Source organism: Cebus imitator, unplaced genomic scaffold (genome assembly GCF_001604975.1).
Source record: "Cebus imitator isolate Cc_AM_T3 unplaced genomic scaffold, Cebus_imitator-1.0 Scaffold0, whole genome shotgun sequence".
NCBI lineage: Eukaryota > Metazoa > Chordata > Mammalia > Primates > Cebidae > Cebus > Cebus imitator.
Genome location: NW_016107315.1, coordinates 9,306,887 through 9,329,524, shown reverse-complemented (window position 1 = coordinate 9,329,524; position 22,638 = coordinate 9,306,887). Strand labels below are relative to the sequence as shown.

The 22,638-nt window shown below is 39.5% G+C and overlaps 1 protein-coding gene across 2 annotated transcripts; it reads right to left on the bottom strand.

Annotated features, from left to right (window-relative positions):
- Positions 1-6,885: 6,885 nt before the first annotated feature.
- KIAA1143 (KIAA1143 ortholog) lies at positions 6,886-22,629 on the bottom strand. 2 transcript variants are annotated; one of them, XM_037732378.1, is made up of 4 exons: positions 22,443-22,629; positions 20,457-20,601; positions 19,615-19,822; positions 6,886-6,925 (listed from the first exon to the last, which is right to left on the bottom strand). In XM_037732378.1, exons 1-4 carry the CDS (start codon positions 22,548-22,550, stop codon positions 6,922-6,924), a joined length of 465 nt encoding a protein of 154 aa, XP_037588306.1. In that variant the 5' UTR covers positions 22,551-22,629; the 3' UTR covers positions 6,886-6,921. The 2 variants fall into 2 exon arrangements, with proteins under 2 accessions (XP_037588306.1, XP_017377670.1); XM_017522181.2 differs by lacking the exon at positions 6,886-6,925 and having other exon boundaries at positions 15,922-19,822.
- Between the last annotated feature and the right edge of the window lie 9 nt (positions 22,630-22,638).

The following is a 22,638-nucleotide window of genomic DNA, read 5'->3' as shown; positions in this document are numbered from 1 at the left end:
GCCACCGTGGCCAGCTAATTTTTGTATTTTTCATAGAGGCAGGGTTTTACCATGTTGGGCCGGTTGGTGTTGAACTCCTGACCTCAAGTGATTCGCCTACCTCAGCCTCCCAAAATGCTGGGATTACAGGGGTCAGCCACCACACACGGTTTGTAACTGTTCTAATAGGTATGTAGTGGTATTCATTGTTTTGATCTGCAGTTCACCAATAATATATGATTTTAGCATATTTTCATGTTTGCCATCTGTATAGCTTTGGTCAGGTATCTGTTAGGGGTTTTGCCCATTTTTTAATTAGATTGCTCATTTTCTTATTATTGAATTTTAAGGGTTCTTTGTATATTTTGTATAAGAGCCCTTTATCAGATAGGTCTTTTGCAAATATTTTCTCCCAGTCTGTGGCTTATTTTCTCAATCTTTGATTCCCTCTCTTTACTTTTTTTTTTTTAAACAAATGGTAGCATAATATACACAGTTGTCCATTTTAATTTTTTTAAGACGAATCCATCTCACTCATTGTTCTATATCAGTAAATAAAGATTTTACCCCCACCCTTGCCCAATGTGTCATTATCTTAATAGATCATTATTTAATTAGTTCCCTATTAGTGGACATTTAATAGCTTTTATTTTTCTATTATAAACAAAACTGCATATGCAGCATCCTTGTCTTTAGGGACATGTGCAAGATATTTATAAGATAATTTCCAAGCCAGGCATGGTGACTCACACCTGTAAATCTCAGCACTTTGGGAGGCCAAGGTGGGTGGATCATTTGAGGTCAGGAGTTCCAGACCAGCCTGGCCAACATGGTGAAACCCATTTCTACTAAAAATACAAAAATAATTAGCCAGCAGAATGGCAGGTACCTGTAGTCCCAGCTACTCAGGAGGCTGAGGCAAGAGAAATCACTTGAACCTGGGAGATGAAGGTTGCAGTGAGCTGAGATTGCACCACTACACTCCATCCTGGGTGACAGAGCAAGACTATGTCTGGAAAAAAAAAAAAAAAGAAGTATGTGCCTTGGTCATTTTGATAGATATTGTGACCTTCCAGATGTTTAACTAGTTAATCCTCCCACTAACAATGGATGAGAGGTGTGCTCAGTAAAGCATATAAACAATTGCTCAACAATTCGTTTGTACCAAAAAAGTTCTTTTTTAATTTCCAACTCACCCCACATTGTTGACAGAATTTCCACCTGCTAGCTAGGAGGCTGAGGAAGGAGGGTCAGTTGAGCCCAGGCATTTGAGACCAGCCCCAGCAACAGAGCAAGACCTCAAAAAAAAAAAAAAAAAAAAAACCACCCTGATTTGATTTTAATGCATTGTATGCCTGTATCAAAATATTTATTCCATACATATATACACCTACTATGTGCCCACAAAAATTGAAAAATAAAAAAATTTCCAACTGTTATTTGAGTAACCAACATAACACATTTGAATCCATTTGCAATGCAGTTGTCACATTCATAGTGATTCTGCATAGGATCAAGCAAGCATTTTACTCCCTATGTGTTCTAACTGCAGTCATGCCCAAGCCTTTACATACTGAAATATATATTGTTTTTGTTATAAATTACATTATTTTTAGGTTTAGGAGATTTATTGATTTTTAAGTTCATATTAAGTTAGGAGATTTATTGATTTTTTAAAGTGTGTGTATATAAGTAGTTTATATTTCCTAGGAGTTTCATTTTAGGGTAGTAAAGGTGGTATTATAAAAATATCTGTGTAGGCTAGCGGCAGTGGTGCACACCTGTAATTCCAGTGCTTTGGGTGGCTGAGGCAGGAGATCACTTGAGTGCAGGAGTTCCAGGCTGCAGTGAGCTGTGATCTTGCCACTGCACTAGAGCCTGGGTGGCAGTGAGACTCTGTCTCAAAAAATGCTGTGTAATATGAGGGCATTGGTTTTGAGGGGGCGTACTGAAAGCTTCATGGCATATATTAGAAAATGTAGAAAATGTGCTAACATGAGACTAGAGTTTGACCCCTAGAAGTATGGCCTTAGATAAAGTACTGAACCTTGCCCCCTTTTATCCGTAAAATGGAAATGAGATACTATTAATAATACTCCAGGACTTCTGTAAAAAATACACAATAATAACATTTGAGATGGATCATAGATATATACATAAAATCCAGGACCATAAAGCTTCTAGATGAAATTTTAGAACATTATTTTTGCAAACATTAGGTAGGCAAAGATTTATTGAACAGAAGAAAGCATTAGCCATAAAATAAAAAGCTGATAATAGTTTCATAAAATCAATAAATTAATGAAGATGAAGACTATTATGTCACTAAGAGAAACCTTTAAGAAAATTAACAGACAAGCTACAGGCTGTGGAAAATATTTATAATAGATAATTTAACAAGGGATTTGTATCCGTGATTTATAAACAGCTCCTACTACTAAGGCCTAGGATTGTGGCCTCTTTAATACTGGACCTTGGTTGCCCTATCCTTGAGAAGGACATCGTGAAGGTCCTAGTGGGATCTTTGTGGCCTTTGGAAGTGGGGTGTCCTTCTCAGTGCATATCAGTAAGTCATGATGTCAGTATGACTTTTTTTCTGAGATGGAGTTTCACTCTTGTTTCCCAGGCTGGAGTGCAATGGTGCAATCTCAGCTCACCACAAACTCTGCCTCCCAAGTTCAAGCAATTCTCCTGCCACAGCCTCCCAAGTAGCTGGGATTATAGGTGCCTGCCACCATGCCCAGCTAATTTTTATATTTTTAGTAGAGACGGGGTTTCTACTAAATGTTGGCCAGGCTGGTCTTGAAGTCCCGACCTCGTGATCTGCCCACCTCGGCCTCCCAAAGTGCTGGGATTACAGGAGTGACCCACTGTGCCCGGCTGAAAAGAAACTTTATAATGAGTAGATCAAGCTTGTCTTAATCCATTTTTTGTTTTGAATACCTGAAACTGGGTAATTTATTTTAGAAGAGGAGTTTATTAATTTTTGAGACAGGGTCTTGTTCTGTTGCCCAGGCTGGAGTTCAGTGGTGCAAATATGGCTCACTGCAGCCTTGACCTCCTGGACTCAAGTGATCCTTCCACTTCAGCCTCCCAAGTAGCTGGGACCACAGGCACACATCACCATGCCTGGCTAATGCTTTCATTTTTCTAGAGATAGGATCTTGTCATTTTGCCCCGGCTGTTCTCAAACTCCTGGCTCCAGCAATTCTCCTGCCTCAGCTCCACAAAGTGCTAGTATTGCAGGTGTGAGTCACCACACCGCCTTAGGGATTTACTTCTTACAGTTTTGGATGCTAAGAAGTCCTAGGTAGAGGAACCACATCTGGTGAGGGTCTTTTTGCTGGTGGAGGCTCTGGAATCCTGAGGCAATGTATCATATGGGAGGTAGCATATGATTATGCTAGTTCAGGTCTCTCTCTCTTCTTCTGCTTTTAAAGCCACCGACCCCACTCCTATGACAGACCACTAATCCATTAACCTATTAATCCATGAATGAATTAATCAATTCATGAGAGCAGAACCTTCATGACCGAATCACCTCTTAAAGGCCACATTGGGGATTAAGTTTCAACATGATTTTGGGAGGGACAAATATTCAAACCATAGCGTTCAATCCCTGGTCTCCCCAAACTCATGTCCTTCTCACATACAACCCTGTAACTCCAACATCTTAACAACCAGCATCAACTCAAAAGTCCAAAGTACAGAGTCTCATCTATGAGCCTATAAAATCAAAACAAGTTATCTACTTCCAAGATACATGAGAGGTACAGGCAAAAGACAGATATTCCCATTCTAAAAGGGTGAAATAGGCAAAAAGAAAGGAGTAAGAGGCCCTAAGGAAGTCTGAAACCCAGGAGGGCAGATATTAATTTTTTTTTTTTGAGGTGGAGTCTCACTCTATTGTCCAGGCTGGAGGGCAGTGGTGCTATGTCGGCTCACTGCAACCTCCACCTCCAGGGTTCAAGCTATTCTGCTGCTGCTGCGTCAGCCTCTGGAATAGCTGGGATTACAGGCATGTGCCAGCAACACCCAGCTAATTTTTGTGTTTTTAGCAGGGATAGGGTTTCAGCATGTTGGCCAGGCTGGTCTCCAACTCCTGACTTCAAGTGATCCTCCCACCTCAGTCTCCCAAAGTGCTGGGATTACAGTCATGAGCCACCATGCCCAGCCAAATCTTATAGCTAGAGAATAATACCTTTTGCCTCCATGTGTTTCCTCCTGGACACACTAGGGCAGGTATTGGGCCTCCAAAGCCTCAGGCAGCCCCACCTCTATGGCATTGCTGGGTGCCTCCCACATGGTTACTCTTACAGGATGGAGTCTGGTGCCTGCAGCTTTCAGCAGCAGGTGCTGCATACTGCCGTGATTCTACAGCTCTTGGTAGTGGTTCTGTTCCCAAGGCTCCAGTATGCATGGCCCTAGGGAGGACTCTCAGTAGTGGCCTTGCTTCCACAGCTCCATTATGCATTGCCCTGGTCGGGACTTTCTGCAGCAGCTCCAGCCTCACATCTCTGCTTGGTGTTGCTCTACTGGGGAGGCGGTGGGGGGATAGAAGGGTTCTCTATGGTGGCTCCACCCCTGCAACAAGTCTCTGCCCGGGTAGCCATCCTTTGAAATTTCAGTGGAGGCTGGCAAATGTCCAGGGATTTTTTTTTTTTTCCTGCAAGCCTGCAGAATTAGCAGCAGGTGGACACCACCAAAATTTACTATTTGTACCCTGGAGCTTCAAATACTTGTTCAACATTGCTTAGAAGCAGCATGAGGGAACAGGCCTCGTCTTTCTTCTCTGAGCCTCTCTTCTCTGACTCCAAACCCACCTTAGCAAAATAGATCTTGCAGTTAACAGGACCCACTGTTCTTAGGAAGCAGTTTCCCCAAGAATGCTAAACACGTCTCAGGTGCCACCATGTCTTGGTCTTTGTCTTTCATCACAAGATGTGCTTCCTGGCTGATAGCTTTTATGTCTACATTGCTACCAATATCACCTGCAGTAAAGGCTTCACCAATATGATGTGTTTCAAGATTTAAGACCTTTCAAACAGTTTTCATAATCCTTGTTTAAATTTTCATCTTTTTTTTTTTTTTTGAGACAGTCTTGCCCTGTCATCCAGGCTGGAGTGCAGTGGTGTGATCTTGGCTCCCTGTAACCCCTGCCTCCTGGGTTCAAGTGATTCTTGTGCCTCAGCCTCCCAAATAGCTGGGATTACAGGTGAGAGCCACTGTGCCCAGCTAATTTTTGTATTTTCAGTAGAGACAGAGTTACATGTTGGCTAGGCTGCTCTCAAACTCCTGGCCTCAAGCAGTCACCCCACCTCAGCCTCTCAAAGTGCTGGGATTATAGGTGTGAGCCACTGTACCCGGCCCATTTAATTTTTTTTCACAGTTCTAATAGAGTAGTCTTCCAAGTCTTTTCTTTCTGTGGTTTATACCCAAGGTACAGTACAATAAGATATTTTGAGAGAGTGAGATAAACCACATTCACGTAACTTTTATTATAGTATATTGTTATAATTGTTCTATATTATTATTGTTGTTAATCTCTACTGTGCCTAATTTATAAATTAAACTTTACCATAGGTATGTACGTATAGGAAAAAAACATACTACATATAAAGTTTGGTATTACCTGTAGTTTCAGGCATCCACCAGAGGTCTTGGAATGTATTGCCCATGGATAAGGGAGGACTACTATAGCCTTTATCAGTGGTTCTCAAACGTGAGTGAATATCAGAACCACCTGGTTGGCTTGTTATAGTGATTACTGGGCCCTACACACAGTTTTTGATTCAGTAGGCAAGGACCAAGAATTTAATTTTTAGGTTTCTAGGGGGTTCTGCTGCTGGTGGTACAGAGTCTACACATGAGACCTACTGGTCTATAAAAGGAAATTAGAGACAACACTCTCATTCATTTTAACTATATTTATTGTGCACTTAGAATGCCAGATACTCTTCTGGTATTGAGGATACAGTGGTGAAAAACACAAAGTCTCTGCTCTCAAAATTCCCACATCCAGATACTAAGACATATTAAAATTTACAGTAATTAAAACAGTGTAGTTTGGTACAATAACACATACAGCAATGATACAAATTAGGAGAAAAAAAAACCCTGGCTTATATAACAAGTGAGTATACATTAAAGACAGTATTGCAGAATGGCTTGAAGATTACTTTGAGTAATTTAGAGAAAGCCTATTTCAGGTCTCCCTAGCTCACCCACATATATCACTTTTGAGTGTTCTTTACAGGTACTTAAAACCTAAGAAAGATAAATGTGGCATCAAATTTGTAAGATACTTTGAAATTCATAATTTCAGATGGATGTGGCTGGTAAGGATCTTAACAAGCCCCCAGTTTAGTCTGATTTTACTAATAAGGAAAATTGTTAGGATTAAACAGGGTCTTGAGGAATCACCTGGAAAGGCTCAGAGTTTACAGTGCTTCCCTCCCTTCCCTCTCCCAACACCTGGGGAAATCTCTACACAGACACCCTTTCGAGTAAATGAGAAACACATAGTTCTAGGACAATTGATTATTTGGGAAAAAAATATACACTCAAATTCCAGATAGAACAAAACTTAAAATGAATTTAAAAACCAAAGAATGTGGGTAGAGAATATGGGTAATTTTTTTTTTTTTTTAATTTAGAGACAGTTCTTGCTCTGTGGCCAGGCTGGAGTACAGTGGTGCGATCATAGCTCACTGCAGCTTTGAACTCCTGGGCCCAAGCCATCCTGCTCAGCTTCCTGAGCGGCTGGGACTACAGGTGCATGCCTCTACACCAGGCTATTTTTTTTTTCCTTTCAGAGATGGGGTTATTGCTTTGTTGCCCAGGCTGATTTTAAGCTCCTGGCTTCAAGCAATTCTCCTATCTTGGCTTCCCAAAGTGCGGGGATTACAAGCATGAGGCACTGTGCCTGGCCTGGGTGATTCTTTATCTGATATAGAGGTTGGGAAACAGAACAACAAAAGATTGATAAATTACATAACTTACAAATTAGTAGGAAAAATATGACCATACTAATGGAAAAAATTAATTTAAAAAAATTTTTAAAAATATATAAAATAGTGTAAATGTATGAAAAACAGTTGAGACACCCTGGTAGATAAAGAAAATGCCAATTAAATTTATGAAACAACATTTCAAAACATCATACTGACATAAATTAAAAGCATGGTGCCAACACAAGGCTGGTGCACCATTAATCATGGATGAGGTGAAGTGAACTTGTATAGAGATGGTAAACGAATAAAATGATAAAAACCACTCTAGAAAGTAGTTTGAAAGTAAACATCAGTAGCTGTAAAAATAGTCAAATATTTTGATCCAAGAATTCTCTTTCCAGCAATTCATTCTAAGGAAATCATCAGAAACACCAGAGAAATACACTCAGAGATGTCAATATAAGCAAGCTTTGAGGTAGGAGAATAGACTCTGGAGGCAGGGAACCTAAAGCCGATTCATGCTAATTTCCTAGAACTGAAGCAAAAGGAAAACCCACCTCTCCACATCCAAGTGACAAAAGAATCAGATGCTACTCCCTTTGCAACACCCTACCTTTTCTGCACTGCAGATGGAAAATGAAAGTACCTCCGACTGGTCCCCTCCTGCAACCAGTCAGACTGGTTATGGGCCAAGTTTTCATTTGCATAGGAGCATAACTTTGTAACTTTGGCCTCTGCCTTTCTGCAAACAATCTGACTGGTAATTGGCCACTACTTCATTTACATAGGGTGTAAGGTCAAGTAACCAATGGGAAACCTCTACAGGGTATTTAAACCCCAGAAAACTCTGTAACCAGCACCTCTTGAGGTATTTGCCCAAGCCTGCTCTCACTGTGGAGTGAACTTTCATTTCAATAAATCTGTGCTTTTCTTTCATTGTTTTGTGCATTTTATCAAATGCTTTGTTCAAAATGCCAAGAACTTAGACATCCTCCACTGGTGACATATTTTGGTGAGCCAGCCAGGTAACAAGCCCAAAGTTTGGGATTTATTTTTCTTCTCTTTTTCTCTTTCCCTCTCTGTTACATACAGGAACACTTTTCTCTTCCCTTTCTTTTTCTCTTTCCAACTCTCAGCCCTCAGTGGACAGCACCCAAGCACAGAGGCAACTGCAGGTTTCTGGCCCTGCAGTGAAACTGAAAGGCTTCCATGTGGAAGTGCCTGACCACCACTGCCTGGTTCAGGTGAGGGACCTGAGTCATTTCCCTTTTTCAGTCTTTCAGTGGCCATTACCTAGTAGCTCGTTGGTAATTGAGAGCAACTGGCTGGGGACACTCTCCAGTGTTACCTGAAGGCCAATGAGTGAATGGGATAGCTGCCCTGCCCAGAATTGGGAAGGATTATTTTCTATCTTTTCCAGGTATAGTCCCTGATCCCTACGTGTGATCCAGTTGGCAGCAGCAGCTCATCCAGGGCAAACTTACCCGTGTTACAGGTGATTTAAACCTTCTTTTCTTATGCTAAGTTATTAAGTTATTCTATAGAATTAATCTATAGTGGTAAAAGATAATGTCTTTTAGGTGTTTTGACCTCTTTTCTCCTATTTGATCTATTCTACTGGCTAAGGACAAAAAAAAACCCTCACCAGCCTCCAGTTCCTATCATTAAAGTTCATGGCTATCACTCTAGTGGAATGGGAAGCATGGGAAAGCATGGCCTTATCAAATTATAAAAATGCTAGAGTCGGAGCAGCGCACCTGGGGAGTGAGGAGGTGCAGTGGAGAGAGTGAGCCCTGAGCTGACAGATACACAGCGTGGCTGGAATGGTGAGTGAGCCAACAGGCGAGTGAAGGGCACAGCCATGATTACCTCGGCCACTGGAATTATTTCTCTTCTGTATGAAGATGAACCACAGCCTAAAGAATTTGCACTACATAAATTGAATGCAGTTGTTAATGACTTCTGGGCAGAAATTTCTGAGTCTGTAGACAAAATAGAGGTTTTATGCAAAGATGAAGGTTTCCAAAGTCGGCAGTAAGCAAAAAAAACCAAGCTAGATGCATCACGCTCCTGACTTCAAACTATATTACAAGGTTACATTAATCAAAACAGCATGTTACTGGTACCAAAACAGAGATATAGACCAATGGAACAGAACAGAGGCCTCAGAAGGATGCCACACAACTACAACCATCTGATCTTTGACAAATCTGACAAAAACACACAATGGGGAAAGGATTCCCTATTTAATAAATGGTGTTGGGAATACTGGATAGCCATATGCAGAAAGCTGAAACTGGATGCCTTCCATACACCATATACAAAAATTAACTCTAGATGGATTAAAGATTTAAACCTGAGGCCTAACACTATAAAAACTGTAGAAGAAAACCTAGGCAATACCATTCAGGACATAGGCATGGGCAAGGACTTCATGACTAAAACACCAAGAGCAACAACAACAGAAGCCGAAATAGACAAACGGGATCTAATTAAACTTAAGAGCTTCTGCACAGCAAAAGAAACTATCAATAGAGTGAACCGGCAACCAACAGAATGGAAAAATTTTTTTGCAATCTACCCATCTGACAAAAGGCTACTATCCAGAATCTACGGAGAACTTAAACAAATTTACAAGAAAAAAACAACCCCATTAAAAAGTGGGCAAAGGATATGAACAGACACTTTTCAAAAGAAGACATTTATGCAGCCAACAAACATATGAAAAAAAGCTCATCATCACTGGACATTAGAGAAATGCAAATCAAAACCACACTGAAATATCACCTCACATGAGTTAGAATGGTGATCATTAAAAAATCAGGAGACAACAGATGCTGGAGAGGATGTGGAGAAATAGGAATGCTTTTACACTGTTAGTGGGAGTATAAATTAATTCAACCATTGTGTGTTGGGTACCAGCCCCAACCCTGTTCGTGGGTGCCCTGAGCCCCAGCAGTGATGAGAGATTGAGAAAGGAAATAAAGACAAAGACACAGAAATAGAGTTACAGTGTGGGTCCAGGGGACCAATATAAAGTGCAAGAACCACATTGGCGCTGAGTTCTGGTTTCCACAGGTTTTTATTAGGTGCACACACTCATTGAGGGGTGGACAGCAGGGGGGTTATTGGAGGAGGCCTTGAAACTATTGTGGGGCAAGATAGCCAGGGGGCAAAGCATACATCATTAGAATACAATCAAACAGGTGGTTCTTCTAAGAGAGCTAATCTAGTACACCAAGTTTTACCACTTATCATTATTGATCTGCAGCTGCACCAGAACATATCGGGTGGTGCACCACCAGGTCTGATCACACACAATGCATCAAGGGCTTTTACCTCCTGAGCACTGTGGACATAGGGCAACCAAGATTACCCCATATTCTGAGAACACAGGCAGAGCAGGAGGTGTTCTGCTATCTCCGCCCCCAAGGCCTTCCTGCCTTGACAGCTCCCATCTGCAAAGACCCTCCCGGATCTTGTGAGCAGAGGTTGCTGACCTTTCCTGGGTGCTTACACAAACCCTCTTTACGAGACCCCTGTGCAGACCCCATGTTGGAAAGGAGTTCTTGGGAACAAGGCAGTGTTTTCCTGCCTTGCAACCACACTGTGGATGTGCCACGGTTAATGGGGTGCCCTCAGATGGTCTAACTTTAGGCTTCCCATTACCGCTTTTACTCATGCTTTTATAAGCTACAAGCTGTTCTCTTTTGTTCTGTGCTTTTCATTTACTATTATTTATTTCAGGGTATAAACTTCAGTGTACTGCAAACTTTACAAGCTAATAAGCAAAGCAAACTTACATTTGTTTAATTAGTAATAGTAGAGAGAACATATGTCTGCCCCTGGCCATCTGGGCCCACAATTGTGGAAGACAGTGTGGTGATTCCTCAAGGATCTAGAAATAGAAATACCATTTGACCTAGCAATCCCATTACTGGGTATATACCCCGAGGATTATAAATGATTCTATTATAAAGACACATGCACATGTATGTTTAGTGCGGCACTGTTCACAATAGCAAAGACATGAAACCAACTCAAATGCCCATCAGACTGGATAATGAAAATGTGGCACATATACACCATGGAATACTATGCAGCCATAAAAAAGGATGAGTTCATGTCCTTTACAGGGACATAGATGAAGCTGGAAACCATCATTCTCAGCAAACTGACACAAGAACAGAAAACCAGACACTGCATATTCTCACTCATAAGTGGGAGTTGAACAATGAGAACACACAGACACAGGGAGGGGAACATCACACACTGAGGCCTGGAGGGTGGGGGGCTAGGGGAGGAATAGTAGGGGGTGGGGGGATTGGGGAGGGATAGCGTTAGGAGAAATACCTAATGTAGATGACAGGGCAATGGATGCAACAAACCACCACCATGGCACGTTTATACCTATGTAACAAACCTGCACGATCTGTACATGTGTCCCAGAAATTAAAGTATAATAAATATTTCATCATCTTTCAAAATAAATAAATAAATAGAAACTTGAAAAAAAAAAAGAATACATTTCTTTAGTGTTGTAAAATATTATGTAAGGATGACTCTTGGACTCCTTAAGATTGGTTACTTAAATAGAATAAGGTCCGTTGAAATATTAAGTCAGAAATGAATAAAATATCTTCACTTCCTATAAAAAAAATGCTAGAAGTTGAGGCCTTCATCAGGGACAGAAGGAAAGCTCACAGCAGGCCATCACTTCTGGAGGGAAAACATACAAAGCAGCACTGGTACCACCTAAGGTCAGAGACGGCTGACACTCTAAGACTGAGCCCCCAAGGGGGACTCCCCAGAGAATCCAACTCCAGATTTTGACCTCTCCAAAGGGATGCCCTTTGCAGAGATTCTGAGGTCTCGTACTAAGCCCTCCTTAGAATTTTCTCTTGCAGTTGCAATACTGTTTGGCCCCAGTATTGTTTGGAATCTGGAGTTTCCTGTTGAATGGGAAAGTGGGATGGAGTTGCATGTATCTGGGCTTTTATGCTGCTGTTTTAAGCAGGGTTGGACCTGGCTGTATGTGACTTTCTCCTTTGGTGCTCTTTGGCCCTGGTGTTCTTTGGAATCTGGGGGAGGTTTGGCCTTTAAAAATCAAAAAGCCATGAAAACCGATTTACCCAAAATTTTGGCTCACAGCCTCCATTGGATTACCTATTGTGGCAAACAAAGTGTAACCATGTAAAACTGGTGAGTTTGTATTACTATCTCATGGCTTGAGTTATAAGGTAAAAGCTATTGGATCTTTGTTTCTGTGTATACATGTGTACATGTGTTTATATGTATGTACACTTATGTCTGCCAAATTGGCTTATAAGAGTACTCATAAATTAAGTAAATAAGTCTAAGCAATTTTCAAGTTCATTTGACTTAAGTATAACTTTACTAAACAAGCAGGCTTTAAAATTATTGGTAAAATAAAAATAGAAATGCCTTTAGAATTGTCAGCATATATTTTTGTCTAGGTTTTACATTTGCCTCTGCTAGATATTTTGAGGTGTGTTTGGCATAGAAGGTTATAAAACTACAAACCTAGCCAAAACAAAATGTTCTTTCTGCAGATTTTTTATTGGAATAACTCTTATTGGTTTAGTGAAAACAGCTGAATCTTCTGAGTTATTGGTAAAAATGCCTATGTAGTTAAGGTTCTTATTTTGGTGAACACCTAATATTCACATATTATGAAATGGTTAACAAGGAAATGACTCACTTTAAATGATGGTGTCTAATATCTCAGTTTTCAGAAGTAATCTAAATGGTTAAATGTCAAAATTATTTTTGATGCTCACTGAATATCTGGGTCATTTCCAATTAAGAAGTAACAAAAGGATCAGATGCCACGCCCTTTGCAATGCCCCACCTTTTCTGCACCGCAGATGAAAAATGAAAGTATCTCTAATTGGTCCCTTCCTGCAACCAATTAGACTGGTTGTGGGCCAAGTCTTGATTTGCATAGGAGCATAACTTTGTAACTTTACTTCAGCCTCTGACTGGTCCCTTTCAGCAATCATTCTGCAATCAGACTGTTCATGGGCTACTACTTCATCTACATAGGGTGTAGATCAAGTAGCCAATGGGAAACCTCTACAGGGCATTTAAACAATTGGTTACTTGATGTACACCCTATGTAAATGAAAGGGTTGTGTTATGGGGAAATGCTTCTAAAAATTGTGGAATCATTCTTATCTATAAAATGCTCTTATCAGATAGTTCAGGATTTCTTGCTTTTTAGGGTTTCACTAAAATTTAAGGTCACTAAGGAAAAGAATTCTAGTTAACACATAATTATGTATATAAAATGTGCCAAAAATTTGTGTTATTAGAGAAAAGGAAAAAAATTGTCTAATTCAGAACTTACCCAAAGTTAGTTCAAATTACAGATTTGAAATGGTCATTTATGAAACAATGTAGAAAGGAACCACTAAGTAGGGGAGAACGATGTGGAAAAAGTTATGTATATGAAGTTGTATTTTTGGTAAGGAGGGTTATAAAGAAAACTTAGTAATTTTGTATGAGAAAGAATCTTGTATGGCAAAGTTTTTTTGGCCAAAAGTAAAATGACTGGTTATTTAAAGAAAAAGAAAATCTGGGACTGAACAGAAAGCACAGGCATGTCATGGATAATCTGTGTAAGTCATATGTAATTTTTCCTGTTTTTTTCCTTCGTGTCTGTCTTCATGCACATATACAGAAAATAGGAAGCTGAAATAGTTTAGGTGTAAAATATTCTTAAAACCTGATAGATAATTGGAAAAATTTGGCTAATTAACATTTTCATAGCTAAAACTTAGTCTTGATTGAAGTAAAATAAGAAATTTTGTAAAGAAATGCATTGGCAGTTTAGCAATTCTTTTTTAATATAGTTATACATGAAGCTAGATTTCGTGTGGGGCCAAATTTCACATACATGGTTACATTGCTTCACACTATGTTTACTGTTTCGCATGGATAGTGCTGGCACTGGAGTAACTACTGGTTAGTGAATTTGATTGCATAGGATGTATGGTGATATTGGTGGACATAAGGATACTGAATTGTGTATCCGGAAGAAAATATTAATCATGAGTTATTTTACGGCCCTGGGTGATGCTATAGCCTCCTGGTTGGACTGAGTAGGAAAAATCTAGGGTTGGTTTCTGTTTGTTTTTGCTTCTGATTGCATGTTTGCTGTTTGTTCCGTGGATTTTGCTTATGTTTGCATTTATATAAAACTATTGATGTTTTTGTTTCTAATGGAAAGCTTTTATTTGGTTCTACGATTTGTTCTATTTATCTAAAGTTACTAAGCTACTTTGGTCTAGCCTCCAAAATTTGACAAGAGGACACAAGCCATTTAAAATTTGGTTGGTTTTGTTTACCTCTAATGATCTAGAAAACTACAAGAGCTTTAAGGTTTCTGGCAAAAAATAATAATAATAAATGACAAGTTCTGAACAGAAAGAGTACATTATATACTCTGTTATTTGGAAAAAGTAGGTGAGAATAAAAATGTTTGCGTGGTGCTTTTCAGGATGACTCAATTGAATCAATACTTTGGGTTGGTTTCAGATATTTTCCTTTCATGAAGAAAAAGTGCAATGGGTACAGTTTTAATTTTAATGTTCAGGAAACACTGGCTTTACCAGTAAGGAAATTGATTAGAATTTTCTCTCAAGCTAATTTATTTGTGTTTACTACTCTTTAAATTAGAGTGACATTCACTTGGATTAAGTAGTAATTTTTAAAAAGGTGAGACTTTGTAGTGATTTTTTTTTTTTAAGATAGAGTCTTGCTCTGTCGCCAGGTGCCAGCCTGGAGTGCAGTGGCGCAATCTTGGCTCACTGCAACCTCTGCCTCCCGGGTTCAAGCAATTCTCCTGCCTCAGCCTCCTGAGTAGCTGGGATTACAGGTGTGCACCACCATGCCCAGCTAATTTTTGTATTTTTTTTTTCAGTAGAGACGGGGTTTCACCATGTTGGCCAGGATGGTTTCAATCTCTTGACCTTGTGATCTGTCCACCTCGGCCTCCCAAAGTGCTGGAATTACAGGTGTGAGCCACCGCACCCAGCCTGTAGTGATTTTTGATCTCAAGCTGTCCATCACTGATGGGACTTCATGTGTGTACTTGAAAACAAAATATGTGCAGGTGGTACAATAGTCTGAAAATTTTGGTGGTGAAAGTTACCTAATCAGCTGTCAGTGTCTCTAGAAAACAATCTTGGAATTGTGTGATGGTGTGCTTTTTAAAGAAACTGTGCAAATAAACTGGTGCTTGTTTTTACTTTGTCTTTGTTTTGTTGCACAATATTTAAACGTAAAGAGATTATTTCTCATATTGAATTTCCAAAACTGATACTTGTGCTTATCATTTTTTAAGGATGAAAAGTTAGTTGTCTTACTTTGATGAGTTTGTCACAGGACTTATATTTTTGATGCTTTTGGTCACAGTTCTGTCACTAATAGCAAGTAGACATATGCAATGAGTAACCTAACTACTTTAATACAGCAGGCAGTAATTCCTAAACACCAAATCACAGCGTTTTAATTTGTAACATGTTAGAGAAAACGATGAGACCCTATATAGTGTTAAGAATCCTGTTAACCAATGCTTGTGCACCAATCCCTGCTAAATTTTAAGCATTGACACCAGTCAAAGCCTTGTTTTCAAACCTGGGAGAAGGTGACACTCAAAATGCTTTTGTGAGTCGTAAGTCTAAAAATTAAACTATTCAATCCCCCTAGGCCCAGGGACTGCACCAGAAGAGGTAGGCACATGAGACTGTGAGGGGTAATTTTGAGAGATAAGATTAGTTCAGGGATTTTCTATAAATTAAACATTAACATAAAAAGAGCACTGATGCAAGACCAGTATCTGGGCCCATGTATTACAATAGCAGGGTTTTCTTGGAGCATTGTTCTGCTGTTTAGAAGAAAATTGTAAAATGTTATAAAAAATTTATGGAAATCTTACCTTATGGTCAAAGTAATCCAAACTAGATAGATTTGTTTGTAAGGTTTTATTAAAATTAGCATTCACATTAATAATATACCATACAAAGGTAAGCTCTGGTTTTCTCTCTTGAACAAAATGTTTGTGTAGTATTAAGAGATAAAATATTTTGTTTACCTTTTGAGTAAACTGCAGGGAGAAAATGGAGGGGAACAGACAGATTTAGTTGGCCTCATGCTGTCTTTCTTAAGTGTTAGGTTAACTGAGTTTTCTCTCTATCAAAGAGTAAATGTTTTTGCATTATAATTTTGGCTACCTAAATGACAATTTTTTTTTACTAGAAATATAACCGTTTACCTAAATGACAATTTTATATTAACTTATGATCCTATTTTGTAGTATCGAGTATATGAAATCTTTGAAATCTCACAGACTTTCCAATGATAAAACTTCAAGTTCTAAATTCAGTCTTTTTGACCTTAAACTAACTTTTTGGATTTTAGGCACCCTGAAGTCCAAGTGACATATTAGGCTTATTTGTAATGTTAGAATTACACAGGAAAGATTGTCAAGTCTGAGGTGGTGTTTAGCTTCCTTTGAGTTATATTGATATAGATTTGTTGTTAACATGTGTTCGAAGATTGATGAAATTTCTAAAATTCTGATATGTCTTAATACCTGCAATAATTATGATTATGTTAAGTTGTTATACGCCACAGAAATAACCGAACTTGTTAACCGTGTCTTTATATGGATGTCTTAAGACTTTTGTCATTCATAATTGATGTTTTGCTTTGATCCTTCTCAAAAAAAAAAAAGTGACTTGTAATCAATCAGTTACAGTCCAAGGCTTATTTCTTTGGAGGAGTTCCTGAAAAGAACTCTTGAATGCAGGTTTCTGGTAACTTTGGAGTGTACCATTAGATTAGACAGAAAACTTCCAAGGCACTAATTGAAAGGCTGAGGTGTTCACAAAGATGAATATGAAGTAGAGCAGGAGTTAACTACATAGGCTGAAATGAACTAATGGACGACAGAAATAATTTGTATGTATGGCTTTTGTTGTTTGAAATAGTGCTAATTCTTTTCTTTTTTTCAGAGTCTGAGTATCTTTTTCTTTTGAGCTATTTATAGCCTTGAACTATAAGTGTATTGAGTACACTTTTGTAAACAAATAGAATTTGCGTCGTATTTCTAATTTCTCCAGAATTTGTAAACTATGAATATTCTTAAATCTTGGTAATGTATTTGTATCAAGTTAGTAACCACGTTTTCTTTTGTAATAAATAGGACACAATTGAAGAAACCAGTTACTTTCTCAGGACTTTGACCGAAATGGCCTTGTGAAATGTTCCAGCAAAGCCAATCTAGGAGCGTCTATATGGACAATTATTCTTGTTGTACTTTGTGTGGGTAATCAGGCCAAGTATATGGGACTGAAGCTTATTTTGAAGTTAGATGGGTTCTACTGTGATTTGTCTTTGGTGGAAGTGGCAGACTAGAGACAGAAGTATTGTATGTCCCAAAATTAATATAGCTCCCAACAACCAATCCCTTATTGTACCTTTAACCGCAACCACCAGACACAAGGGTTGGGAGTAAAAGCAGGGGTAGGAATGGGAGTTAGAGGGATTGCAACTTCCCTATCCTATTACCAATACTTGTACAAGGATTTTATGGAAAGCTTGGATGACACTGCCCAAAGTATCGTCACCTTATAAAATCAGATGGACTCCTTGGCAGTGGTTGCTTTGCAAAATCGACGGGGATTACATCTCCTAACTGCTGAAAAAGGTGGCTTACGTCTTTTTCCTAAAAGAATGCTGTTTTGATGTCAACCAATCAGGATTAATAAGGAATGCCACCTGAAAACTAGTTGACTGGGCCTCCAAAATATGACAACAGCAGTCCGGGTCATGGGGCACCTGAAGGGCACTAAGTTGGGTTTCATGGCTCCTTCCCTTGGCCAGCCCATTATTAATGATTATACTTGCCTTGGTTTTTGGACCATGTTTGTTAAATCTTTTAACCAAGTCCATTACCTTTTGCCTAGAGACCACTGCGTTAGACGATCAAGCGGCAAGATTTCTAGCCAGTTTCAGGTGAAGACACCACCAGCCATCAAGAAGCTACCCTGTCTCCACTAGATAGAGCAGGGTGACAGTTATGTCATCTCCAATAGGTAGGGACTGTTTCCCAAGTTAGCATGGAGCAGTTACAGAAGAAAGACCCTGTCTCTTGGCCTCCCATAAAGATTTAAGAGGATCGTATCTCTCAGAGGAAAAATGAGGCAGGAGAATAAGGTCTGGAGGCAGGGACTAAGGCCAATTTGTGTTGACTTCCTAGAAGTCAATCAAAAGGAAAGCCCTACCTCTCCAAACCTAAGAAACAAAAGGATCAGAGGCTACTCCCTTTGCAATCCCCTCGCCTTTTTTGTGTTGCAGATGAAAAATGAAAGTACCTCTGATTGGTCCCCTCCTGCAACCAATCAGACTGGTTGTGGGCCAAGTCTTCATTTACACAGGAGTATAACTTTGTAACTTCACTTCAGCCTCTGAGTGGTCACTTTCTGCAACCACTCAGACAGGTCTTGGGCCACTACTTCATTTACATAGGGTATACACCAACTAACCAATGGCAAACCTCTAGAGGGTATTTAAACCCCAGAAAATTCTGTAACCAGTGCTCTTGAGCCACTTGCTTGAGCCTGCACTCTGTGGAGCATACGTTCATTTCAATATATCTGTGCTTTTTTTCATTGCTTTGTTTGTGCATTTTGTCCAATTCTTTGTCCAAAATGCCAAGAACCTGGACACCCTCCACCAGTAACAGTTTGACCAGTTATTTACTGTATTACTTAGGACAGCATTTGGCTGCATGTAAGAGAAATCTGACAGAGGCCTAATTAAGCACAGTGTTTATTCTTCTCATGAATCAAGAAGTCAGAGGTCAGCAATTCAAGCTGGTGTTAGCAGCTCCTTGAGGTCTGTCAGCAAGGAGTTAAGCTCTGAGTCTTTTCACTAACATGACCCGAAGCATGTAGCTGCCTTCCTTATGCCTAAAAATGGCTCTGGTACTCAGGTTTTATCTTCCTACTCAAAGTAGGATGAAGAGATAAGAGCAAAGGCTCATGCTTGCCAAGTCTGTCCTTTTGTTATCAAAAAACCCAGCAGGTTTATCAAGCATAATTCCACTTCTATCTCTTAACTTGCCAGAGCTGTCTCATGGCCACCCTTAGCAGGAGTTGGGGAGGTATTTTTAACTAGGCACATTACCATCTCTCCAACCCAAAGTGGAGCTATTGTTAATGAAAAAGATACAATGAGATATTTATGAAATTCTTTGTAGCTATTAATGTCAGGTCTTTGAAATTTACTGACCTGAAAGAATACTCATAACGTAATATCAAGTGAGAAGCAGGACAAAGAACATTTGCAATACAACTGTATTTCTAACATTTTGTTTACACACAAAGAAGTATTTTGCTTAAAAATATAATTTACATATATACACACCCATACAAGGGAAATAACAAAATAATACTAGCTAATTTCTATAGAGTTGGCATTTTAAGTCAGAGGGGTATTGATGAATAGATGTAGTTTATTAATTTTTTTCCTGTATTTCCTAAATTTTCCATATGGAACTTGTAGTATCTTTATAACAGGAAAAAAATGTTATTAAAAAAAAACCACCCCATATGCTTTCAAAGTAGACCAAATTCAAACTATTTACACTTACTCATTTTCATCTTCATTGTCAAAAGAAAGGAGGCTACTGTTTTTTATTTGCTTTTGTGAGTTCTTTTTGACTGAGTCCTGATTTATTTCATCTTCATGTGGCTTCTTCTTTTTTGAGCTTGCTGTTAAACCTGAACATTTTTCATTCGAAGGACGCTTGACTGGTTTTCGATATAGAATTCTTCCATCAGCTGAAGCTGGTTCTTCATCTGAGCAAAAAACAGATTTTTAAGAACTTTCTTCTCTCCTCATTACTTTGTCTTTGAAAAATCTCATATTGTATTTAAGGGTGTCCCTGAATCTGATTCAGTCTGATCCTCTCCCTTGTTTCTAGATTGCCCTCAAGACATGCAGTTACTGAATAAAAACTCACATGCTAAAGTATTCTATAATATTGTCAGATCCCAGTTACAATTAGGTTATATTTTTAAGTGTTTTGAAAGTGATTGGAACTACAACATTTTCCCCTAAAGCAATGTAGTAAATGTTCAGAAATAATGAAAAATACACTACATAGCATACCAAACAGTAATGAAACAGACCTTTTTTGAGTGGTTTATAAGTCTAACCATCTATTTAAAAAAAAATAGGATGCCTTTACTTAAACTCACACTTAATCCTATAACAACCCAATGGGTACAATTACTTCCATTTTACTGATGAGGAAATTAAGGCTGAGCAATGTAATAACTTGCTCAAGGTTATACATCTGGTAAGTGTCAAAGCTAAAGCCTGAACCTGGAACTGTCTCCTTGAAACATACCACGCTGCTAAACAAAATAAACAATTTTGTACCCTGGGCTCCGTAAATTGTTAGAAAAACCAGATTACTTTCAGACCTACCTGCTCTGGCAGCCTTTATTTCTGCTTTAATTTTCATGACTTCCTCAAGTGATAGGTCTCCCTTTTTCAAAACCACCACTTGAGGCTGTTCATCTTCTTTGTCACTGTGATCCCCGTCTTCATCTGGGAGCTGAGGCTGGATTTTCTAGGGAAAAACACAAATACAAGGTGTAGATCACTGATCTTTTAGACAAACAGAACCACTGCCTCTAAGAGAAACTGTAGTTTTTCGTGAGAAGGGTATCTTTATTGAGTAAATGAATTGGCAATGAATTTTAAGGTAACTGCAAAGAGACTAAGCTTGCCAAAGGGAACAGGTTTCACTGCCACTCACCCTGAAATGCCTTCTAGTGATTCATTTCCATTTCAGCAGGACCCAGCCTGTGGTTACTAGTGTGAGGGTCTCTCTGCTTTGGGTACTGTTGTCATTCCTAGCCTACTCAGGCCAGCACTGTGCCATGTCAGTTGTTTGCTTCTCATCAACACTTTTCACCTGTTTCTTCTCCGACTTAGACAAGAAATAAACACCACCCAAGTATAGAAAGCAACAAGTAAATCTCTTTCTCTCACCTCTGCTCATCTTTTCGCCCTCCTAATACCTTCAGTTTGGTAGATATCCTAATAGCTATTTTCCAAGTCTATAAAACTATGTAGGTTCATAAAACTTTTTGTATACCAACAACACTGTACATGTTACTGTGACTTGCTTTTTTCTTATTTATGAAATTTTTCAAATATGAGGTACAGAGAATAACACAACAGAAACCATGCACTCCCTGTAAGTGTAACAAATGGTAATATTTTGCTGGTTGATTCAGATTTTTGAAATCTCACACACCATAAGAGCCCCACTCTCACAACTTAACTAAAAAAAATCTTTGCACAGTACTTTAAGACACATATAAAATTATTTGATTTTTAAAAAATCAATGCCTTGCATTTAATTACATATATGGTAATCTCATGATTTGACCAGTATTTTGTAAATAAAAACTTTGCTTGTTTCCAGATTTTTTTCTACTACGAAAAAACTTCATACACTCTTTTTGCTCACTTCTGGGAACTTATATGCAAGAACTTCTAATGTTAAGTTACTAAAAGTGAAACTGTTGGGTTGAAAGGTATGCACACCAAAATGTGTTTTCACACGTTATTCAAACACAATCGCTCATTACTCCACCTCTCACAGAGTCTTCCTTGTCTCCTAAACAAGGCAACAAAGCCCTGCAAGAACTAGCCTCAGCCCATAACCATAGCTTTATCCCGTGCCACTCTCATGGCATCTAGGCTCTAGCAAGGTTTGAGTACTTGGAGATTCATAAATATATTAGCTCCTTTGCTTTTCCTGTCTCTGAACAAATTCGTACTGCCAATTAAGCCCCACTGTCCCTGGCCAACTCATAATCAAGCTGCCTTCCAGATTTAGAGCCTCTGGAAGTATTTACCTCCACTTCGTTCTTATGCTGTGCATAGCTCATAGGTAGGCAAGTATTTCTGGAAGTCCCTGCTGTTTCCAGCCTGGGTAACGGCGAGACCCTGTCTCAAAAATAAATAAATAAAAAATCAAAGCCATTTTGTGAGGCTATAGCCGTCATGGATAGTAATTCCTCTGATGCATCTGTGTCCTTATCTGGAATACGGGACGACGCTGTAACTGCAACTCACCCTGCGAACTCAGCTTTTGAGGCAAACAAGTGACAAAAAGCCAGAAAAGTGATCTTTCTTTACCATCATCTATCAAGGACCAGGCGGTTTACCCGTCAGGTCATTTTCAGGAACACAGTGGAGCTCTGAAAACTACAGAGCTTCCTGAGCGTAGGGGGCTGCAGTCGCCTGAAAACCAGCCTGGGGTAGGATTCCACCAGAATTGGGGCCGAGCGCGGGTGAAAAGAGGGACCCGACAGCACCCAGCCTCCAAGTAGAGGCGGAAATTGGAAGTGGCGGGCGGGCCTCGCTTCCAAAGTATCACGACTGGCGAGAGCTCACCTTGGTCTCTACGGTGGGCCCCTCCCTGTAGCCGACCCGTTCCTTGAAGCGAGCCAGGAACGCTGGTTCGGTTGGCCGCACGTAAGATACCTGGTTCCGCTTGCTCATGGTAGCTCCGGATAAAGACAAGTTCCGCGACGGATTGGCGACGATACAGAGGCGAGGGCACTTAGCTGTGACGTCACTGGGCCACGCC

Excerpts from the sequence above, each read along its gene's own strand:
- KIAA1143 (XM_037732378.1), bottom strand. The coding sequence starts at position 22,550 with ATGAGCAAGCGGAACCAGGTATCTTACGTGCGGCCAACCGAACCAGCG. Across the intron at positions 20,602-22,442 it reads GGCCCACCGTAGAGACCAAG|AAAATCCAGCCTCAGCTCCC; the intron begins GTGAGCTCTCGC and ends GTTTTTCCCTAG. Across the intron at positions 19,823-20,456 it reads AATAAAGGCTGCCAGAGCAG|ATGAAGAACCAGCTTCAGCT; the intron begins GTAGGTCTGAAA and ends TTTTTTGCTCAG.